Genomic DNA, 16592 nt, shown 5'->3' with positions numbered 1-16592 from the left:
ATCAAAGACATCCAGATTGTGATTCCACTCTCTGGGATCAAGAAGATGTTGATTGAGGAAGTCCGCCTGGACGCTGTCCTCCCCCGCAATGTGAGCCACCAACAGCGCCTCAATCTCAGGACCTTAGTTTTCCCTAAACTCTTGACCAACTTGTCTAACTCCTCCCCAAAAAGAAGAGAACCCCAAAAGGGAAACTTACTCAGCTTAGACATGAAAGCTGCATCGGTCGACCAGCCTCGCAATCACAGGGTCCCCCATGTCACCACATTCAAGTCCATGGACTTAGCCAAGGACCAGATCAAATAAAGTGCATACAACAGCCAAAAAAAAAAGGATCTCCATCTCAATCTTATCGACCTTCTGATTCACAAGAGCCCAGTCATCAGCGTGTCTGTCCAGCATATGTTCAGCCCAGTGGAAGCATGCATGAGCCCCCAAACAGCCACAAATGGCCATCTGCACTGCTAAAACCACCACAAAGCTCTGTTTGAGTAAGGCCTCCAGACGCCGGTCCTGAGGATCCTTCAAAGGCGTGTCGCTGTCCATACGAACCGTATTCTTAATCACTGCAGCGACGAACACATCCACGACCGGAGGCTTCAAGGACTCCAGGTCAGCTTCTGGAATAGGATAGAGCGGCACCATAGAACTGGGCCAGATGGAAAAGAGCATCCAGAACCTTCCACTGAGTCTGAACAACATCTCTAATGTCCTGGTGCCTCTAACAAAGCATCGTTCTGGGTGCTTCCTTAGGAGCATCTTCAAGTCTTACCACCACAGAAACTTGAGCAATGAGTTCCGGAAGTTCATCTCGCTAAAAATGGGTGTCCAAACATATCCTCCCAGGAATCACCTCCTCCGACCAAGGGTCCCTCCTGTGCAGCCTGATCCCAAGACATCCAGAAGCAAATTGCCCTCTTTATCAGAATGGAAAGATCCAGCGTCAATCCATGCAACGCTGTTTAGCGGCAGATTCTGAAGCTGGGGGGGGGGGGGGAGGGGGGGGGGCAGCCAAGACCCTGCGAAAGAGACCAGTCTGCTGCTACTTCCTAATGCTGGCAGTATGCCCTATTAATAGCAAGCACAAAGTCTGGAGAAAAATCAACTCTTGAGGGCTCAGGCTGCACCGAGACTAAAACTGTGGATCCCCAGAAACCACAGGCTCGAGCCGCAGGGAAGCTCCAGTGCCAGCAAAGAATCCAAACTGGCAGCGGTTCCTGCCAAAACTGGAGCTGCCACCATTACCTGCATCTTGAAGCTCTCCCTCCCCCCCCCCCCCCCCCCCCCCCCCCCCCGAAGCAACTGAAGACACCGACGCAGGAAGGGAGGCCAGCCTGCTCATGCAAAAGCAACAACTTCCAGCAGCATCCAACCCGCGGCGATGACAAAACGGGAAGTGCTTCAAACATAGAGCCGCCATCACCGGATTCCAAAAATACCACACGACTAACCCGACCAGCCCCGTGAGACTCTCCAAGACAGCGCTGCAGGCAGATCTCTATCTCAAGGCTGCTTGTCTGGCCCATGGCAGAAGAGGTCAGCCAAGGAAAGAAACAGCAAGGGTAGCACAGAGACCACTTCGAGAGAAGGGTGGGGGGGAGGGACCCAGCCACCCAAGTGTACACACCAGGGGTAACAGACCCCCCTCACCCCACGGGCCTCAAACCCCAGTCCAGCAAGCAGTAAGAAGCGTAGCCTGTATTTACTTCGTTTCTTTTGTTATTTTGAAATCAAAGTAAAGAAACCAAGAAGTCTCCTCTTGCCAAGGTCTTGCTCAAACAAAATTTAGTCAATATGCCCTTTTTTTTTCCCGAGAGAAAAAGAACTGCACAAACTTATCACTGCTAACACCTGCTGAAACTGAGAACAGACTGAATTCCAAGGGACTGCACAGCCCACATATACAGTGTCTTGAAGTTCAGTGTATTCTCAGTCTCCATCTGCTGGTAGGAGTGCATAATCCATCTGTGTCACTCTAGAGGGATGCTGAGGAATTATGATTTCAGCTGAAACAGATGTGTAAAACAAAGCCCTCCCCCCCCACCAAAAGAGCACCCACTCCCTCCCCCTCCTGGGCCCAGCTGTAGGCGCAGCAGCAGCAGCGTGTCATTTGTGGCTAGTGGGGGGCAGGAGTGATACTCATTCGCACCTGCCAATGCCAACTCCAGTCTCAGAATGGCTGCTGTAATCTCCAGAGGCAGTCCCAAGTAGCACGATTTCGGTTTCAGCCAAATATATACCAGCATTTTTGGCTGAACCGAAACAAGGCTGAACATGAATTTTGGGCCTGTTTCGGTCCCAAAACTGAAATTCGGTCAACCTCTAGCCACTGTTCACTTAATCCACTGTTTTCCTACTATAGTCTTATCAATTCCTATGCCTTCTTGTATCCCTTTTATTTCCAGTTCTGGCCCCAAAAGGAGACACCCTCATTTCCCAGGCAAAGAAATTCAGTTCATCTCACATACATTTTGCATAGTTTGCAGTTCCTCCCTCAGGCAGCCAACCTCCTGCTTCAGGTATTGCAGTTCATTCTCCTTCACTCTCAGTAGGACCTGGGAAACCCCAGTGGGAGAAGGCAAGGCACAACAAAACAGAAGAGGCAAAAAAGGAAAAAAAAAATCAAGACACACTCTAGTACTGTTAAAGCCATATCCTGGCTCCCTCAGAACTGCAAGAAAAGCGGAAGAAACCCCCCAAAAAGACCAGACTGAAACCACAGATGTTAAGAGCACCAAAAGAAGGTTTTATTGGGACCCTACACAGTCTGTGTTTCGGCTGAAAAGGCCTTCCTCAGGGGTCTAAAACAAAACAAAATATAACATATAATATAATAACATATGTAATATAACAATATTCTATATATGATACATAACGGTGACATTAAAATTAAAACCATAAAAATCTAAAAAATATATCATCACAAATCATTATAAAAGATAAGAGATAAATGAGGATGCAGCATTTGAAATAATCCAGAATAAGAATAGCAATAAAGACTAAAATACATAATATAAGCAAAAACCGTATAAATATGGTAATGGTAATACTATTTCAAACTCCCAGAGCCACCACATACAGGAATATGTATATTCAGACATATGATTAAAAATATATAAATAATGTAAATAAATGATAATGTGGAATTGTCAATTCAACCTCCAAAGCCAAATAATTCTTGTATATGTTATAAATTAATATGTGATGAAAAATGATAAAGAAAAAATGAAAAGAAAAAACAAAATGAACCTAAAAATGATTGAATAACAACACCTACTGCATAAATGAATACATATAAAGGTTGTACAGATGGATTATTTCAAATGCTGTATCCTCATTTATCTCTTATCTTTTATAATGATTTGTGATATATGTTTTTAGATTTTTATGGTTTTAATTTTAATGTCACCGTTACACATCATATATAGAATATTGTATGGAACAATTTTTAGATGTATTTATATTATATATGTTATATTTTGTTTTAGACCCCCTGAGGAAGGCCTTCTCGGCCGAAACACGGACTGTGTAGGGTCCCAATAAAACTTCTTTTGGTGCTCTTACCATCTGTGGTTTCAGTCTGGTCTTTTTTGGGGGTTTCTTCTGCTTTTCTTGTTGTTTTGTGTGTTTTTGTGGGAGATTTGGACTCTCTTTTTGTTGTTCTTTTCCCTCAGAACAGCTACACGCTGTACAAAGTCTGCCCTTTGGCCAAGCAGCAACGTTAAAGCACTTTGTGGAGACAGAATTTTGAATCTCAGACCACCAGTCTAACAGGCTGTGATCACAGCCCCTAAGCGGAAGATAAAACTACCAGCAGAATCTACAGGCTGAATACTGTGTGCACAGTTAAATGTCTATCCATCTCCTTATCAACTGGGAGTAAAACACTGTGATGGCTGTCCATATAGAGTAAGGTGGGAGAGGATGCCACTTCAAGACATCTCATTATCAGCAATAAACAAGGCTAAGGGCCAGGACTGGAGTAAAGTAAACATCTCTCTCCTTCCCCCCTTGCCCACAACAATCCAATTCCCAAAGTCTAGAGCAGTCCTCGGGACACACCCATCCAGTCAGGTTTTCAGAATACCTGCAATGAATATGTATGACATACATTTGCATATAATGGAGACTGAAAATGCGTAAGATTTGCATGCACATTGTAGGCATTCTGAAAACCTGACTGGATGGATGGGTGTGTCTTGAGGACTGGGTTAAGAACCCCTGCCCTAGAGACTAAACCACTATGCAAACTGCTGACAAGTTAGTAAGTATAACTAGCACTGCAGATTTGTAACTTGTGTTCATTCTTGTCTTACCCCCAAATATATTTTAGCCTTTGGAACATAATTAGACTAATATGATGTGCACTGTCTTGTGGTATGTATCACAGATCCCATGTTATTAAAGATGGCCTGCAAGCTATCAAAATGGTGTACATTCAGGTACAGCACATGGTTATGTGTCATGCATTGTTGTGCACTTAAGCAATAGTACATATTTGGCTCCACATAATGTGCACTGCTCCCTCTATCAACATTCTCATAATAGTGGTTAAACTATGCCCACAAATTGTGACAATCAATGCTTTAGGAGCCCGCTATATCAACTTCTGGGGGATTTGGCTCTGCTCATTCCCTTAGCACTGCTCACTGAATGGCTACCAAATGTTCTCATGCCTCTAGTTCATAGGAGCTTCTGTCACTATTCTGGGACACATCACCACCGGCATGATGCTTTGCCATGAATGATCGTAGCTTCTCAATCTCGTCTGACAGGCGACTGTTCAGCTCCTGCAAGCAGAGAGAAAAGGAAGTAAATTCAACTGCAATACTGGGAGCAGAATTTATGTAGAAAATTAAAAACAAAGGAGCTAGGATTTATCCCCTTGAGTTTAGTGGAGCATCACCCAAACAAATGCTAATGAAATAGCCTGAATTTTAGGGATAAGCAGCACTAATTCACACCCATTCAGGGTTGAAAAATCCTAACCAGGATGCCTGAAAACTTAAATGTAAGAAATTATTTATGATAATCTCCTTTCGTCAAATCAAGATGCATGGTTATGCTCCCCTACCAACAGATGGGGGCAGAGAACACACCCTACACGTATGGTGCCTGTTAGTTTTGTGAGTTCCTATACCAAGTAGAGTGCTGCTGAGCCCGGTACTCGGACCAGGTTCTGCTTGGCAGCTGGACAACCCCGGGTTTCACCTGCGCTGACCGCCGTTCCCCAGAGGTTGAGCCCCTAGGTGCGGGCAGGCTTGCAGGACTTACGGGACGGAGCTGGAAGCGGGATGATGAATGTATCGGCCAGGCAGGCGGCAGGTCAAGAGAGTAATCCAGGTACAGGCGAAAGTCAGGCAGCAGGTCGAGAGTAATCCAGGTGCAGGCAAAAGTCAGTAGGCAGGCGGCGGTCAAGAGAGTAATCCAGGTGCAGGCGAAAGTCAGTAGGCAGGCGGCGGTCAAGAGAGTAATCCAGATGCAGGCGAAAGTCAGTAGGCAGGCGGCGGTCAAGAGAGTAATCCAGATGCAGGCGAAAGTCAGTAAGCAGGCGGCAGGCAAGCGAATAATCTAGATGCAGGCGAAAGTCAGTAGGCAGACGGCAGGCAAGCGAGTAATCCAGATGCAGGCGAAAGTCAGTAAGCAGACGGCAGGCAGAAGGGTAATCCAGGTACAGGCAAAGTCAGCAACGAGGGACCAGTAGATAAGAAGCAGACTACAGAGTTAGAAACACCTACCAAAGCAGAAGCTGAAGCATAGAGTCCAGAGAGAGCTCAGCTGATAAAAGTGCTGGCGTCTGACATCAGCAGGGAGAAGGGGCACAGCCATAGGACAAGAGCAGGGGAAGGAGGAACCGGAAGACCAATAGGAGAGAAGCAAGGGAAGCCAGGCAGAGGAAGAGCAGACCCAGGTGGGTGGAAGCAAGGCAATTAAGGAGCCTGCAACCACCGCTTTCTGAACAAACCCAGAGAGGACTACACACACATGGCTCAGGCAGTGCCAGTCAAGTGTGCGTGTCGACAGGACCCCGCTTGCGTTGAGGTAGGGGACATGACAGTGCCTGAGCAACAATCAACACTCCAGCGTTCTTGTCTGCAAGCTACCACCCATGCAGACTCTCATCCCTCGACAATGAGCTTCTACAATGTCATCTTGTACCAGTGATGAGAGCAGACGGAGAAGAGCTAAACAGCTCTAAAAATCACCAGAAACACTTATGTTCTTCACAGGCTTGCTGAGTGTACTTTCAGCAGGCCCTGGACTGGAAAGAAAATTACCAGAAAAGTTATTTCTCCTTATCATTCTAGTCAGTCTAATCCAGTCACATGGGAAGCTTCTCCATTAGGCAAAAATCAAGGTCTACCCTCAAAGCTGTTCCCTGCAAGGCCTGAATTTCCAGGTGAAGGTGATAAGTACTTTAAAATGTATTAACTGCTGATCAAAAGGACCTTAAGTTCCAACATAATAATAGATAAGACAGAACATACAACCAAGTAAACAGAATAAAGTTTAAATCAAAATTTAAAACATGGGTCAATATGTGGAGCTGGCTAACGCAGGGCCAATTAAGTGCGATATTCAGCACTTAACTATAGTGAACCGCATAAAGATACGGCTGACTTTTATGCGGACAACTTGGCTGATTAAGTGCTGAATATCGGCACTTAACCAGCCAAGTGATGATTCTGCCCTGGAATACCCCCTAAATAGCCTGTTAAGTGCTGCTGAAAATGACCATTAGCCCCAAACAAGAGACTTCTGGCAAGTTAAATCACTTTGAATATCGATCTAAAATTTCTGCCCTGAAAATCCACTTACAGAAAAAACCTGCATAAAAAGGCCTTCTCAAAAAGCGCCTTTACTTTTTTGTGATAGAAGAGGAATGCAACAAGAAACAAGTCACCACAAACAGCTCGTCAGATAACCCAGGAGTGATGATAAACAAAAAAAAAAAAAGCTCCACTCAAGGTCTCCCCCAGAATCCATAGGGAAAAAGGAGGGGTCTCCTACATATAACACACTCTCTTTCTGTTGAAACCTCTGATGCTGGTGGCCACCAGGTCATCACTCCCCACACACAGAAACAAAGAAGAGAACCAGAAAGCAGATGAACCACAATGGAGAGAAACTTGGGGAGCTCACTAACAGAGGCTGGTGAGCCAGAGTGGAAACCCCGTTTGATACTGACCACTAAAAGCAACTGAGAAGTCCCTAAACATTACTGGATTGTACCACCCAGTGTAGCTACTGTGTAATATTTTTTGCCTGTGGCAGCAAGGGGGGTGGGGGGGCATGTGCAAGAACACTGCAAGGCACGGTGCTGCCCCCAGCTCTGGTGGCAATGATGGAAAAGCCCCAGAGCTGGATATTTTTCAGTTGCTAATTTTTACTTGACAAGCATGGAAAGATAGTGTGGGGGCTGTATAAGTCCTACAGGTTACAATTTATATACTGCTAATACCCAATCAATTCAAAGGAATGGTTATGCTGAATGCTGTTGGGACTTTGTAAATGGTTAAGCCCTGTGGAGGGAGGCCAGAATCTGCCCCAGGAAGATTAACTGTTTTGTTGGAAACTTAATGTATTGCCAGGACTGTGGGAAACTGCAAGACTGGGTTGGTGGAAGATATAGCTAGAAGAGGGGCCCTATGGGAGCAGAGGGTTTGAAGCCTGGGTAGGATAATGCAAAGCTAACTTAGCGGCCTGCAAGAAGACTCTTGGGACAATGAAATACAATTGGTGCTGTACATTGAGGAGTCACTTCTTCAAACTTGTGCCAGGGAACCATGAAAATAAAAGTACCCGAGTCAACATAACCCCGACATAGGGTTCAATGGCCTAAACACCACTGGATAATTTCTGCCTTTAAGCACCATGGAAAAAATAACAGATCCCATGGTGGCAACAGCAGAAGCAGGGCACCAAGATCTTCAGACCATTTTCTGACTGAAGAACCAGTGTACCATGTGTTTTGCACTGTCATTATTTGGTCCATGGCTGAGAGGCTCCAACTATTCAACATGAAGGTAAACAGCCAATCCATCAGCTCCCATTTCCTAGAATCTGAGATGTGATGGTTGAGTCTGCATGAATGCTCTCTACCCCCATTAAGTGGGTGGCTGAGAAACTCCAGCTGCCTCTACCCACAAACCTACATCCATGGCCTTCTGAAGGCTTCTGATACCGCCCTGGTGATTCACATAAATCACAACTGTTGCACTGTCAGACAGAAGCTTGCCCACAAATAGGAGTGCAAATTCCAGGATAGCCTTCTTTATGTTCTATGTCTCCAAGTGGTTAATCAACCAGTGGGATTCTGCCTCTTCCCAGCAATCCTGAGCCACTTAACCCCTTTAATGGCCTCCCAGCTATTAAAACTTGCATCCATTGTGTCAGTAATCCAACATGGTTCACTACTCCAAATGTGCAGACTCCAACTGAAATTCAGTCAGCCTCTAATCCTCTCCACTCTTGACCAGATTGGTTGCCACTTCTGCTGCAGTTATTCTGATCACCACTGTGCTGCCATTAATCAAGCCTGTATTCAATACCTCAGAGGCAGTCAAGCTTCCTGGATTGATGGCCACTGAAAGCTCTTCTTTCAGTGGCATGAAACAGTTTGAAGAGCCACACTAGAGTGAGCCAGGCCTGGTCCACTTATGCTTAGCACTGGAGGATGTGTGTATCAAAGGAGCAACCCCCCCCCCCCCCCCCCCAACATAACACTGATTTGTTGTCCTGCTGCTAAGAAGTTGTTTTTTTAAAACTATCTTTATAGACTGCATGCAGCAGACAAGAGCTCTCAGCCAGGCCTCAAATCCAGGGAACTGAAGAACCCCCCCCCCCCCCCCCCCCCCCCCCCCCCCCCCCAAAAAAAAAAAAAAAAAAAAAAAACAGCCAAGTATGTCACCCCAGCCAATTCAGATTTCTAAATTAGGTAATCAATACAACATAGAAAAGATAATAAGATGATACCTTTTTTATTGGACTAACAATACATTTTTTGATTAGCTTTCGAAGGTAGCTCTTCTTGGTCACATCAAAAATAAGCAAATTTTGATAAGTAACAGCATATATAAGATGAAGAAGGGCTACCTTTGAAAGCTAATTAAAAAATGTATCATAAGTACATAAGTAGTGCCATACTGGGAAAGACCAAAGGTCCATCTAGCCCAGCATCCTGTCACCGACAGTGGCCAATCCAGGTCAAGGGCACCTGGCACGCTCCCTAAACGTAAAAACATTCCAGACAAGTTATACCTAAAAATGCGGAATTTTTCCAAGTCCATTTAATAGCGGTCTATGGACTTGTCCTTTAGGAATCTATCTAACCCCTTTTTAAACTCCGTCAAGCTAACCACCCGTACCACGTTCTCCGGCAACGAATTCCAGAGTCTAATTACACGTTGGGTGAAGAAAAATTTTCTCCGATTCGTTTTAAATTTACCACACTGTAGCTTCAACTCATGCCCTCTAGTCCTAGTATTTTTGGATAGCGTGAACAGTCGCTTCACATCCACCCGATCCATTCCACTCATTATTTTATACACTTCTATCATATCTCCCCTCAGCCGTCTCTTCTCCAAGCTGAAAAGCCCTAGCCTTCTCAGCCTCTCTTCATAGGAAAGTCGTCCCATCCCCACTATCATTTTCGTCGCCCTTCGCTGTACCTTTTCCAATTCTACTATATCTTTTTTGAGATACGGAGACCAGTACTGAACACAATACTCCAGGTGCGGTCGCACCATGGAGCGATACAACGGCATTATAACATCCGCACACCTGGACTCCATACCCTTCCTAATAACACCCAACATTCTATTCGCTTTCCTAGCCGCAGCAGCACACTGAGCAGAAGGTTTCAGCGTATCATCGACGACGACACCCAGATCCCTTTCTTGATCCGTAACTCCTAACGTGGAACCTTGCAAGACGTAGCTATAATTCGGGTTCCTCTTACCCACATGCATCACTTTGCACTTGTCAACATTGAACTTCATCTGCCACTTGCACGCCCATTCTCCCAGTCTCGCAAGGTCCTCCTGTAATCGTTCACATTCCTCCTGCGACTTGACGACCCTGAATAATTTTGTGTCATCGGCGAATTTAATTACCTCACTAGTTATTCCCATCTCTAGGTCATTTATAAATACATTAAAAAGCAACGGACCCAGCACAGACCCCTGCGGGACCCCACTAACTACCCTCCTCCACTGAGAATACTGGCTACGCAATCCTACTCTCTGCTTCCTATCTTTCAACCAGTTCTTAATCCATAATAGTACCCTACCTCCGATTCCATGACTCTGCAATTTCTTCAGGAGTCTTTCGTGCGGCACTTTGTCAAACGCCTTCTGAAAATCCAGATATACAATATCAACCGGCTCCCCATTGTCCACATGTTTGCTTACCCCCTCAAAAAAATGCATTAGATTGGTGAGGCAAGACTTCCCTTCACTAAATCCGTGCTGACTTTGTCTCATCAGTCCATGTTTTTGTATATGCTCTGCAATTTTATTCTTAATAATAGCCTCCACCATCTTGCCCGGCACCGACGTCAGACTCACCGGTCTATAATTTCCCGGATCTCCTCTGGAACCCTTCTTAAAAATCGGAGTAACATTGGCTACCCTCCAGTCTTCCGGTATTACACTCGATTTTAGGGACAGATTGCATATTTCTAACAGTAGCTCCGCAAGTTCATTTTTTAGTTCTATTAATACTCTGGGATGAATACCATCAGGTCCCGGTGATTTACTACTCTTCAGCTTGCTGAACTGACCCATTACATCCTCCAAGGTTACAGAGAATTTGTTTAGTTTCTCCGACTCCCCCGCTTCAAATATTCTTTCCGGCACCGGTGTCCCCCCCAAATCCTCCTCGGTGAAGACCGAAGCAAAGAATTCATTTAATTTCTCCGCTACGGCTTTGTCCTCCTTGATCGCCCCTTTAAGGTATCATCTTTTCTTTTCTATGTTTTATCTTATTCTATTTCTATTGATTACCTTTAAAAGTGGACTAACACGGTTACCACATCTCTATAAATTAGGTACAAACTTCCAAACATGGGGAGAGGATGCCAAAGGCACAACTGCCCCAGGGGCTCCTATTTCAGCAAATGTCCTTGACCAAAACCAACTTCCATATGCACAGATCAGCTTCCTCGCCATCTGCTTGAGAGAGAATACATTGGTGTGCTGTTCAGTACATGGGCAGCTTAAATACGGCAACTTTAGCAAGCCTTGGTATCTTTGCCGAGTAGGGAAGCATAACTCATGCATCTGAAGTAATCTGGCTAGAACAAAGAACTGGCATTTGGTATCAAAAAAGGAAAATATTATTAAAAAAAATAAACTAAAGACCAAATTAAATCAAAATATCAACAATGAAAAAAAGTTTTGACTGGCACCAAAGTACTATACTTCCACTCCTGCACCTGTTTCTTAATTTTTAATGCTCCTGGGGCCAGACATGTGAAAAGTGGATGAAATAACTCACCTGATTCTGCCGCAGCAGTTCTCGTCCTTCCTGCTGGCATTTTAATAGCATCCGATCTCTTTCTTCGGCAGTTTGTGTCAAGGCATTAATTTCAAGGCACTTCTGTGAGTAGCGCTCAGAGAGCCCCTGCAGGTCACGTTTTAAGGCCTCCACATCTGACCTGCCAAAACAAAAAGGGAAAGTTATCTCTGTACTGCTACACAGAGATAGTTTTATGAAAAGCAAAGATACTTACCTGTAGCAGGTATTCCCCGAGGACAGCAGGCTGATTGTTCTCACATGTGGGTCGACGTCCACGTCGGCCCAGGAACTGGCATTTTGCCAGCAAAATAAAAACAAGTTTTGCTAGAGTCTTCTAGCGCGCGAATTGCACACATCGCGCATGCGTGGATGACTTCCCGCCCTCAGTTTAATCAAAAAACATAGAAGCAACAAACAACAAGAACTCCTCCAAAGGGGAGGAGGGCGGGTTTGTGAGAACAATCAGCCTGTTGTCCTCGGAGAAAACCTGCTACAGGTAAGTATCTTCACTTTCTCCGAGGACAAGCAGGCTGCTTGTTCTCACGTGTGGGGTATCCCTAGCAACCATGGTCACTCAAAACAACGAACATTGGCCAATTGGGCCTCGCAACGGCAAGGACATACATAGATTGACCTGAAACCATAAACAACTAACAGAGTGCAGCCTGGAACAGAACAAAAATGGGTCTAGGGGGGTGGAGTTGGATTCTAAACCCCAAACAGATTCTGCAGCACCAACTGCCCAAACCGACTGTCACGTCGGGTATCCTGCTGAAGGCAGTAGTGAGATGTGAATGTGTGGAATGATGACCACGTTGCAGCCTTGCAAATCTCAATGGAGGCTGACTAAGTGAGCCACTGACACAGCCATGACTCTAACATTATGAGCCATGACATGGCCCTCTAAAGACAGCCCAGCTTGGGCATAAGTGAAGGAAATATATCTGCTAGCCAATTGGAGATTGTGCGTTTTCCGATGGCGACTCCCACCCTCCTGTTGGGATTGAAAGAAACAAACAACTGGGCGGTCTGAAGGGCTTTGTCCGCTCCATGTAAAAGGCCAATGCTATCTTGCAGTCCAAGGCATGCAAACTGCTTTCGCCAGGGCGGGTATGAGGATGGGGAAAGAATGTTGGCAAGACAATTGACTGGATCAGATGGAACCCGGACCACCTTTGGCAGGAACTTAGAGTGCGTGTGGAGGACTACTCTGTTATGCTGAAATTTGATATAAGGTGCATGTACTACCAAGGCCTGAAGCTCACTGACCCTACGAGCTGAAGAAAGACACTAAGAAAATGACCTTCCAGGTCAAGTACTTCAGATGGCAGGAATTCAGTGATCAATAGGAGCTTTCACCAGCTGGGTGAGAACGACGTTGAGATCCCATGACACTGGTGGAGGTTTGACAGGGGGCTTTGACAAAAGCAAACCTCTCATGAAGCGAACAACTAAAGGCTGTCCAGAGATAGGCTTACCCTCTACACGGTGATAAAAAGCACTAAATCGCACTAAGGTGAACTCTTACAGAGTTGGTCTTAAGACCAGACTGACAAGTGTAGAAGGTATTTAAGTAGGGTCTGTGTAGGACAAGAGCGAGGATCTAGGGCCTTGCTGTCACACCAGATAGCAAACCTCCTCCATTTGAAAGAGTAACACCTCTTCGTGGAATCTCTTCTGGAAGCAAGCAAGACTCAGGAGACAGCCTCTGAAAGACCCAAGGAGGCAAATTCTAAGCTCTTAACATCCAGGCCGTGAGAGCCAGAGACTGGAGGTTGGGATATAGAAGCGACCCCTCGTTCTGAGGGTTGGAAATCACTCCAATCTCCACGGTTCTTCGGAGGACAACTCCAGAAGAAGAGGGAACCAAATTGGACGCAGCCAGAAGGGTGCAATCAGGATCATGGTTCCGCAGTCTTGCTTGAGTTTCAGCAAAGTCTTCCCTACTAGAGGTATGGGAGGATATGCATACAGAAGGCCTGTCCCCCAATGTAGGAGAAAGGCATCTTACGCTAGTCTGTCGTGGGCCTGAAGCCTGGAACAGATCTGAGGGACTTTGTGATTGATCTGTGTGGCAAAAAGATCCACCGAGGGGGTGCCCCATGCTCGGAAGATCTTGCGGACTACGCCCATGTTCAGTGACCACTCGTGAGGTTGCATTATCCTGCTCAACCTGTCGGCCAGACTGTTTACGCCTGCCAGATAAATGGCTTGGAGAAACATGCCGTGACGGCGTGCCCAAAGCCACATCTGGACGGCTTCCTGACAGAGAGGGCGAGATCCGGTACCCCCCTGCTTGTTGGTGTAATACATGGCAACCTGATTGTCTGTCTGAATCAATATGATTTGGTTGGACAGCCAGTCTCTGAAAGTCTTTACAGCGTTCCAGATCGCTTGCAATTCCAGGAGATTGATCTGAAGACCTTTTTCCTGAAAGGACCAGGCTCCTTGAGTGTGAAGCCCATCTACATGACCTCCCCACCCCAGGAGGGATGCAGCCATTGTCAGCACTTTTTGTGGCTGAGGAATTTGGAATGGACGCCCCAAGGTCACATTGGATCGCATCGCCCACCACTGCAGAGAATTCCGGAAGTCGGTGGACAGTTGGATTACATCCTCTAGACTCCCCGCAGCTTGATACCACTGGGAAGCTAGGGTCCATGGAGCCGATCATGTGTAGACGTGCCATGGGAGTCACATGAACTGTGGATGCCATGTGCCCCAGAAATTTCAACATCTGCCGAGCCATGATCTGTTGAGAGGCTCGAACTATGGACACCACGGACAGGTTGTCTGCCCTTGTCTCGGGAAGCTAAGCTCGAACTGTCTTTGTGTTCAACAGGGCTCCAATGAATTCCAACTTTTGCACTGGAGTGAGAAGGGACTTGGGGTAATTGATTACAAACCCCAGTAGCTCTAGCACCTGAATAGTCATTCGCATGGACTGCTGAGCGCCTGCCTTTGAGGTGCTCTTCACCAGCCAATCGTTGAGATAAGGGAACACATGCACTCCCAGTCTGCATAGTGACGCTGCGACTACCACCAGGCACTTTGTGAATACTCTGGGCGCCGGCACCAGGCAGCACACAGTACTGAAAGTGCTGTTCCCAGCTGAAATCGAAGATACTTCCTGTGTGCTGGAAGGATCGAGATATGTGTGTAAGGATCCTTTAAGACCAGAGAGCATTGCCAATCGTTTTCTTGAATCATGGGAAGAAGGGTGCCCTGGGAAACCATCCCGAACTTTTCTCGAACTAGAAATTTGTTCAGGCCCCTTAGGTCTAGGATGGGACGCATCCCCCCTGTTTTCTTCTGCACAAGGAAGTACCTGGAATAGAATCCCAGCCCTTCTTCCCCTGGTGGAACGGGTTCGACTGCTTGGGTCTGTAGAAGGGCTGAGAGTTCCTCTGCAAGTACCTGCTTGAGCTGGGAGCTGTAGGACTGAGCTTCCAGTGGACAATTTGGAGGTTTGGATTCCAGATTGAGAGTGTATCCTAACCGGACTATTTGAAGAACCCACCGTGGCCACTGTTGGTTAAAAAATATCAACCTCCCTACAACCGGTAAGAAGTCCGGTACAGACACTTTTATCGAGGCTATGCTTAACTGGAGCCAGTCAAAAACCTGTCCCCTGCTTTTGCTGGGGAGCAGAATGGGCCTTAGTCGAACGCTGTTGGCGAGAACGAACGCGTTGGGGTTGAGCCTGGGCAGGCTGCTGAGAAGCAGGAGTGTACCTACGCCTAGAATAGGAATAGGGAGCACTCCTCCTCCCGCCAAAAAATCTCCTAGATGAGGAGGCAGTACCATAAGATGTCCGGTGGGAGAGAGAATCCATAGCATCATTATGCTTCTTGATCTGATCCACTAGATCCTCTACTTTTTCACCAATAAGATTATCCCCCGGCAAGGAACATCCACCATTCACTGCTGGACAGAATGATCCACGTCAGACATGCAGCAATGATAGTCAGCAACTCACTATACCCTGAGCAGCAACTCTGGATGCCACGTCAAAGGTGTCAAAAGTAACCCTGGCCAGGAACTTTCGACACGCCTTCTGCTGCTTGACCACCTGGCGAAAAGGCTCGGCCAGCTCCGTAGGGAGTGCATCACCAAGCTGGACAGTTGCCGTATCGAGTCCTGCAAATGCACGCTCATGAACAGCTGGTAAGACTGGAGCTTGGTGGTGAGATTGCGGCCTGGTACGTCTTCCTCCCAAAAGAGTCAAGAGTTCTAGCCTCTCTGCTGGGGGCGCCGAAGCATAGCCTTTAGTACTCTTGGCTCTCTTGAGGGCGAAGTCCACCACCATGGAATTGTGGGGTAACAGACCTCATCAACCCAGGTTCACTGTGGATCCGATACTGGCCTTCAGCTTTTTTCGGCACCACGGGGCCAGACAGAGGGTCTGATCAGTTTCGCATAAGGACTTCCTTCAGTACCTTATGCAGAGGAACTGTCACAGCCTATTTAGGTGGAGAATAATAATCCAGGACCTCGAGCATCTCAGTCCTGGGCTCATCCTCAACTTCCACAGGGAAGGGAATAGCCATAGCCATTTCCCGGACAAAAGAGGAAAAGGACAGACTCTCCGGTGGAGATAGTCTCCTTTCTGGCAGAGGGGAAGGATCAGAAGGAATCCCAAAGGACTCATCAGAAGAGAAGTACCTGGGATCCTCTTCTGACTCCCACAAATGCTCCTGCTCAGTATCAGATAAAACCTGAGTTAAGGTGCTTCGACACTGAACCTGCCTTGACGCCAATGCCCGGTCCGACTGCGGCGAAGCTCCCTCCACAGATGTCAAAGCGGAGTTGACCTGGGTGGCAGCTGACGTGGAAGGGTCAGTCACCGCTGCAGCAGCAGATACAGAAGGCACAAGCACCCCCGACACCGAAGCCGACTGTCGTAGCAGTCCCTCCAGAAGTTCTAGAAACAAGGCCCAGATGCGCTCATCGAGAGCCGCCATCGGAGAAGGCTGTGGGGTCGGTGGAACAGGTGGTGTCAGAATCCGTGGAGGCACGGGAGCAGGTACTGGGCTGCTAGGAGACTGACGCATCGGCACCTCCTGTATCGA

The 16592-nt window shown here is 46.8% G+C and overlaps 1 protein-coding gene across 3 annotated transcripts in view; it reads right to left on the bottom strand.

Annotated features, from left to right (window-relative positions):
* TRIOBP (TRIO and F-actin binding protein) overlaps positions 1-16592 on the bottom strand; it is a 199991-nt gene that overhangs the window by 21213 nt on the left and 162186 nt on the right. For all 3 annotated transcript variants that reach the window (XM_030207982.1, XM_030207974.1, XM_030207993.1), the window contains exons 10-12: positions 11500-11659; positions 4677-4790; positions 2469-2555 (exon numbers count right to left, since the gene is read on the bottom strand). In XM_030207982.1, coding sequence (XP_030063842.1) covers positions 2469-2555; positions 4677-4790; positions 11500-11659 — 361 coding nt within the window. The remainder of the gene's footprint in view (positions 1-2468; positions 2556-4676; positions 4791-11499; positions 11660-16592) is intronic.

The sequence above is a fragment of the Microcaecilia unicolor genome, chromosome 1 (genome assembly GCF_901765095.1).
Source record: "Microcaecilia unicolor chromosome 1, aMicUni1.1, whole genome shotgun sequence".
In the NCBI taxonomy this organism is placed as follows: Eukaryota; Metazoa; Chordata; class Amphibia; order Gymnophiona; family Siphonopidae; genus Microcaecilia; species Microcaecilia unicolor.
This window is presented reverse-complemented; position numbering and strand designations above follow the sequence as displayed.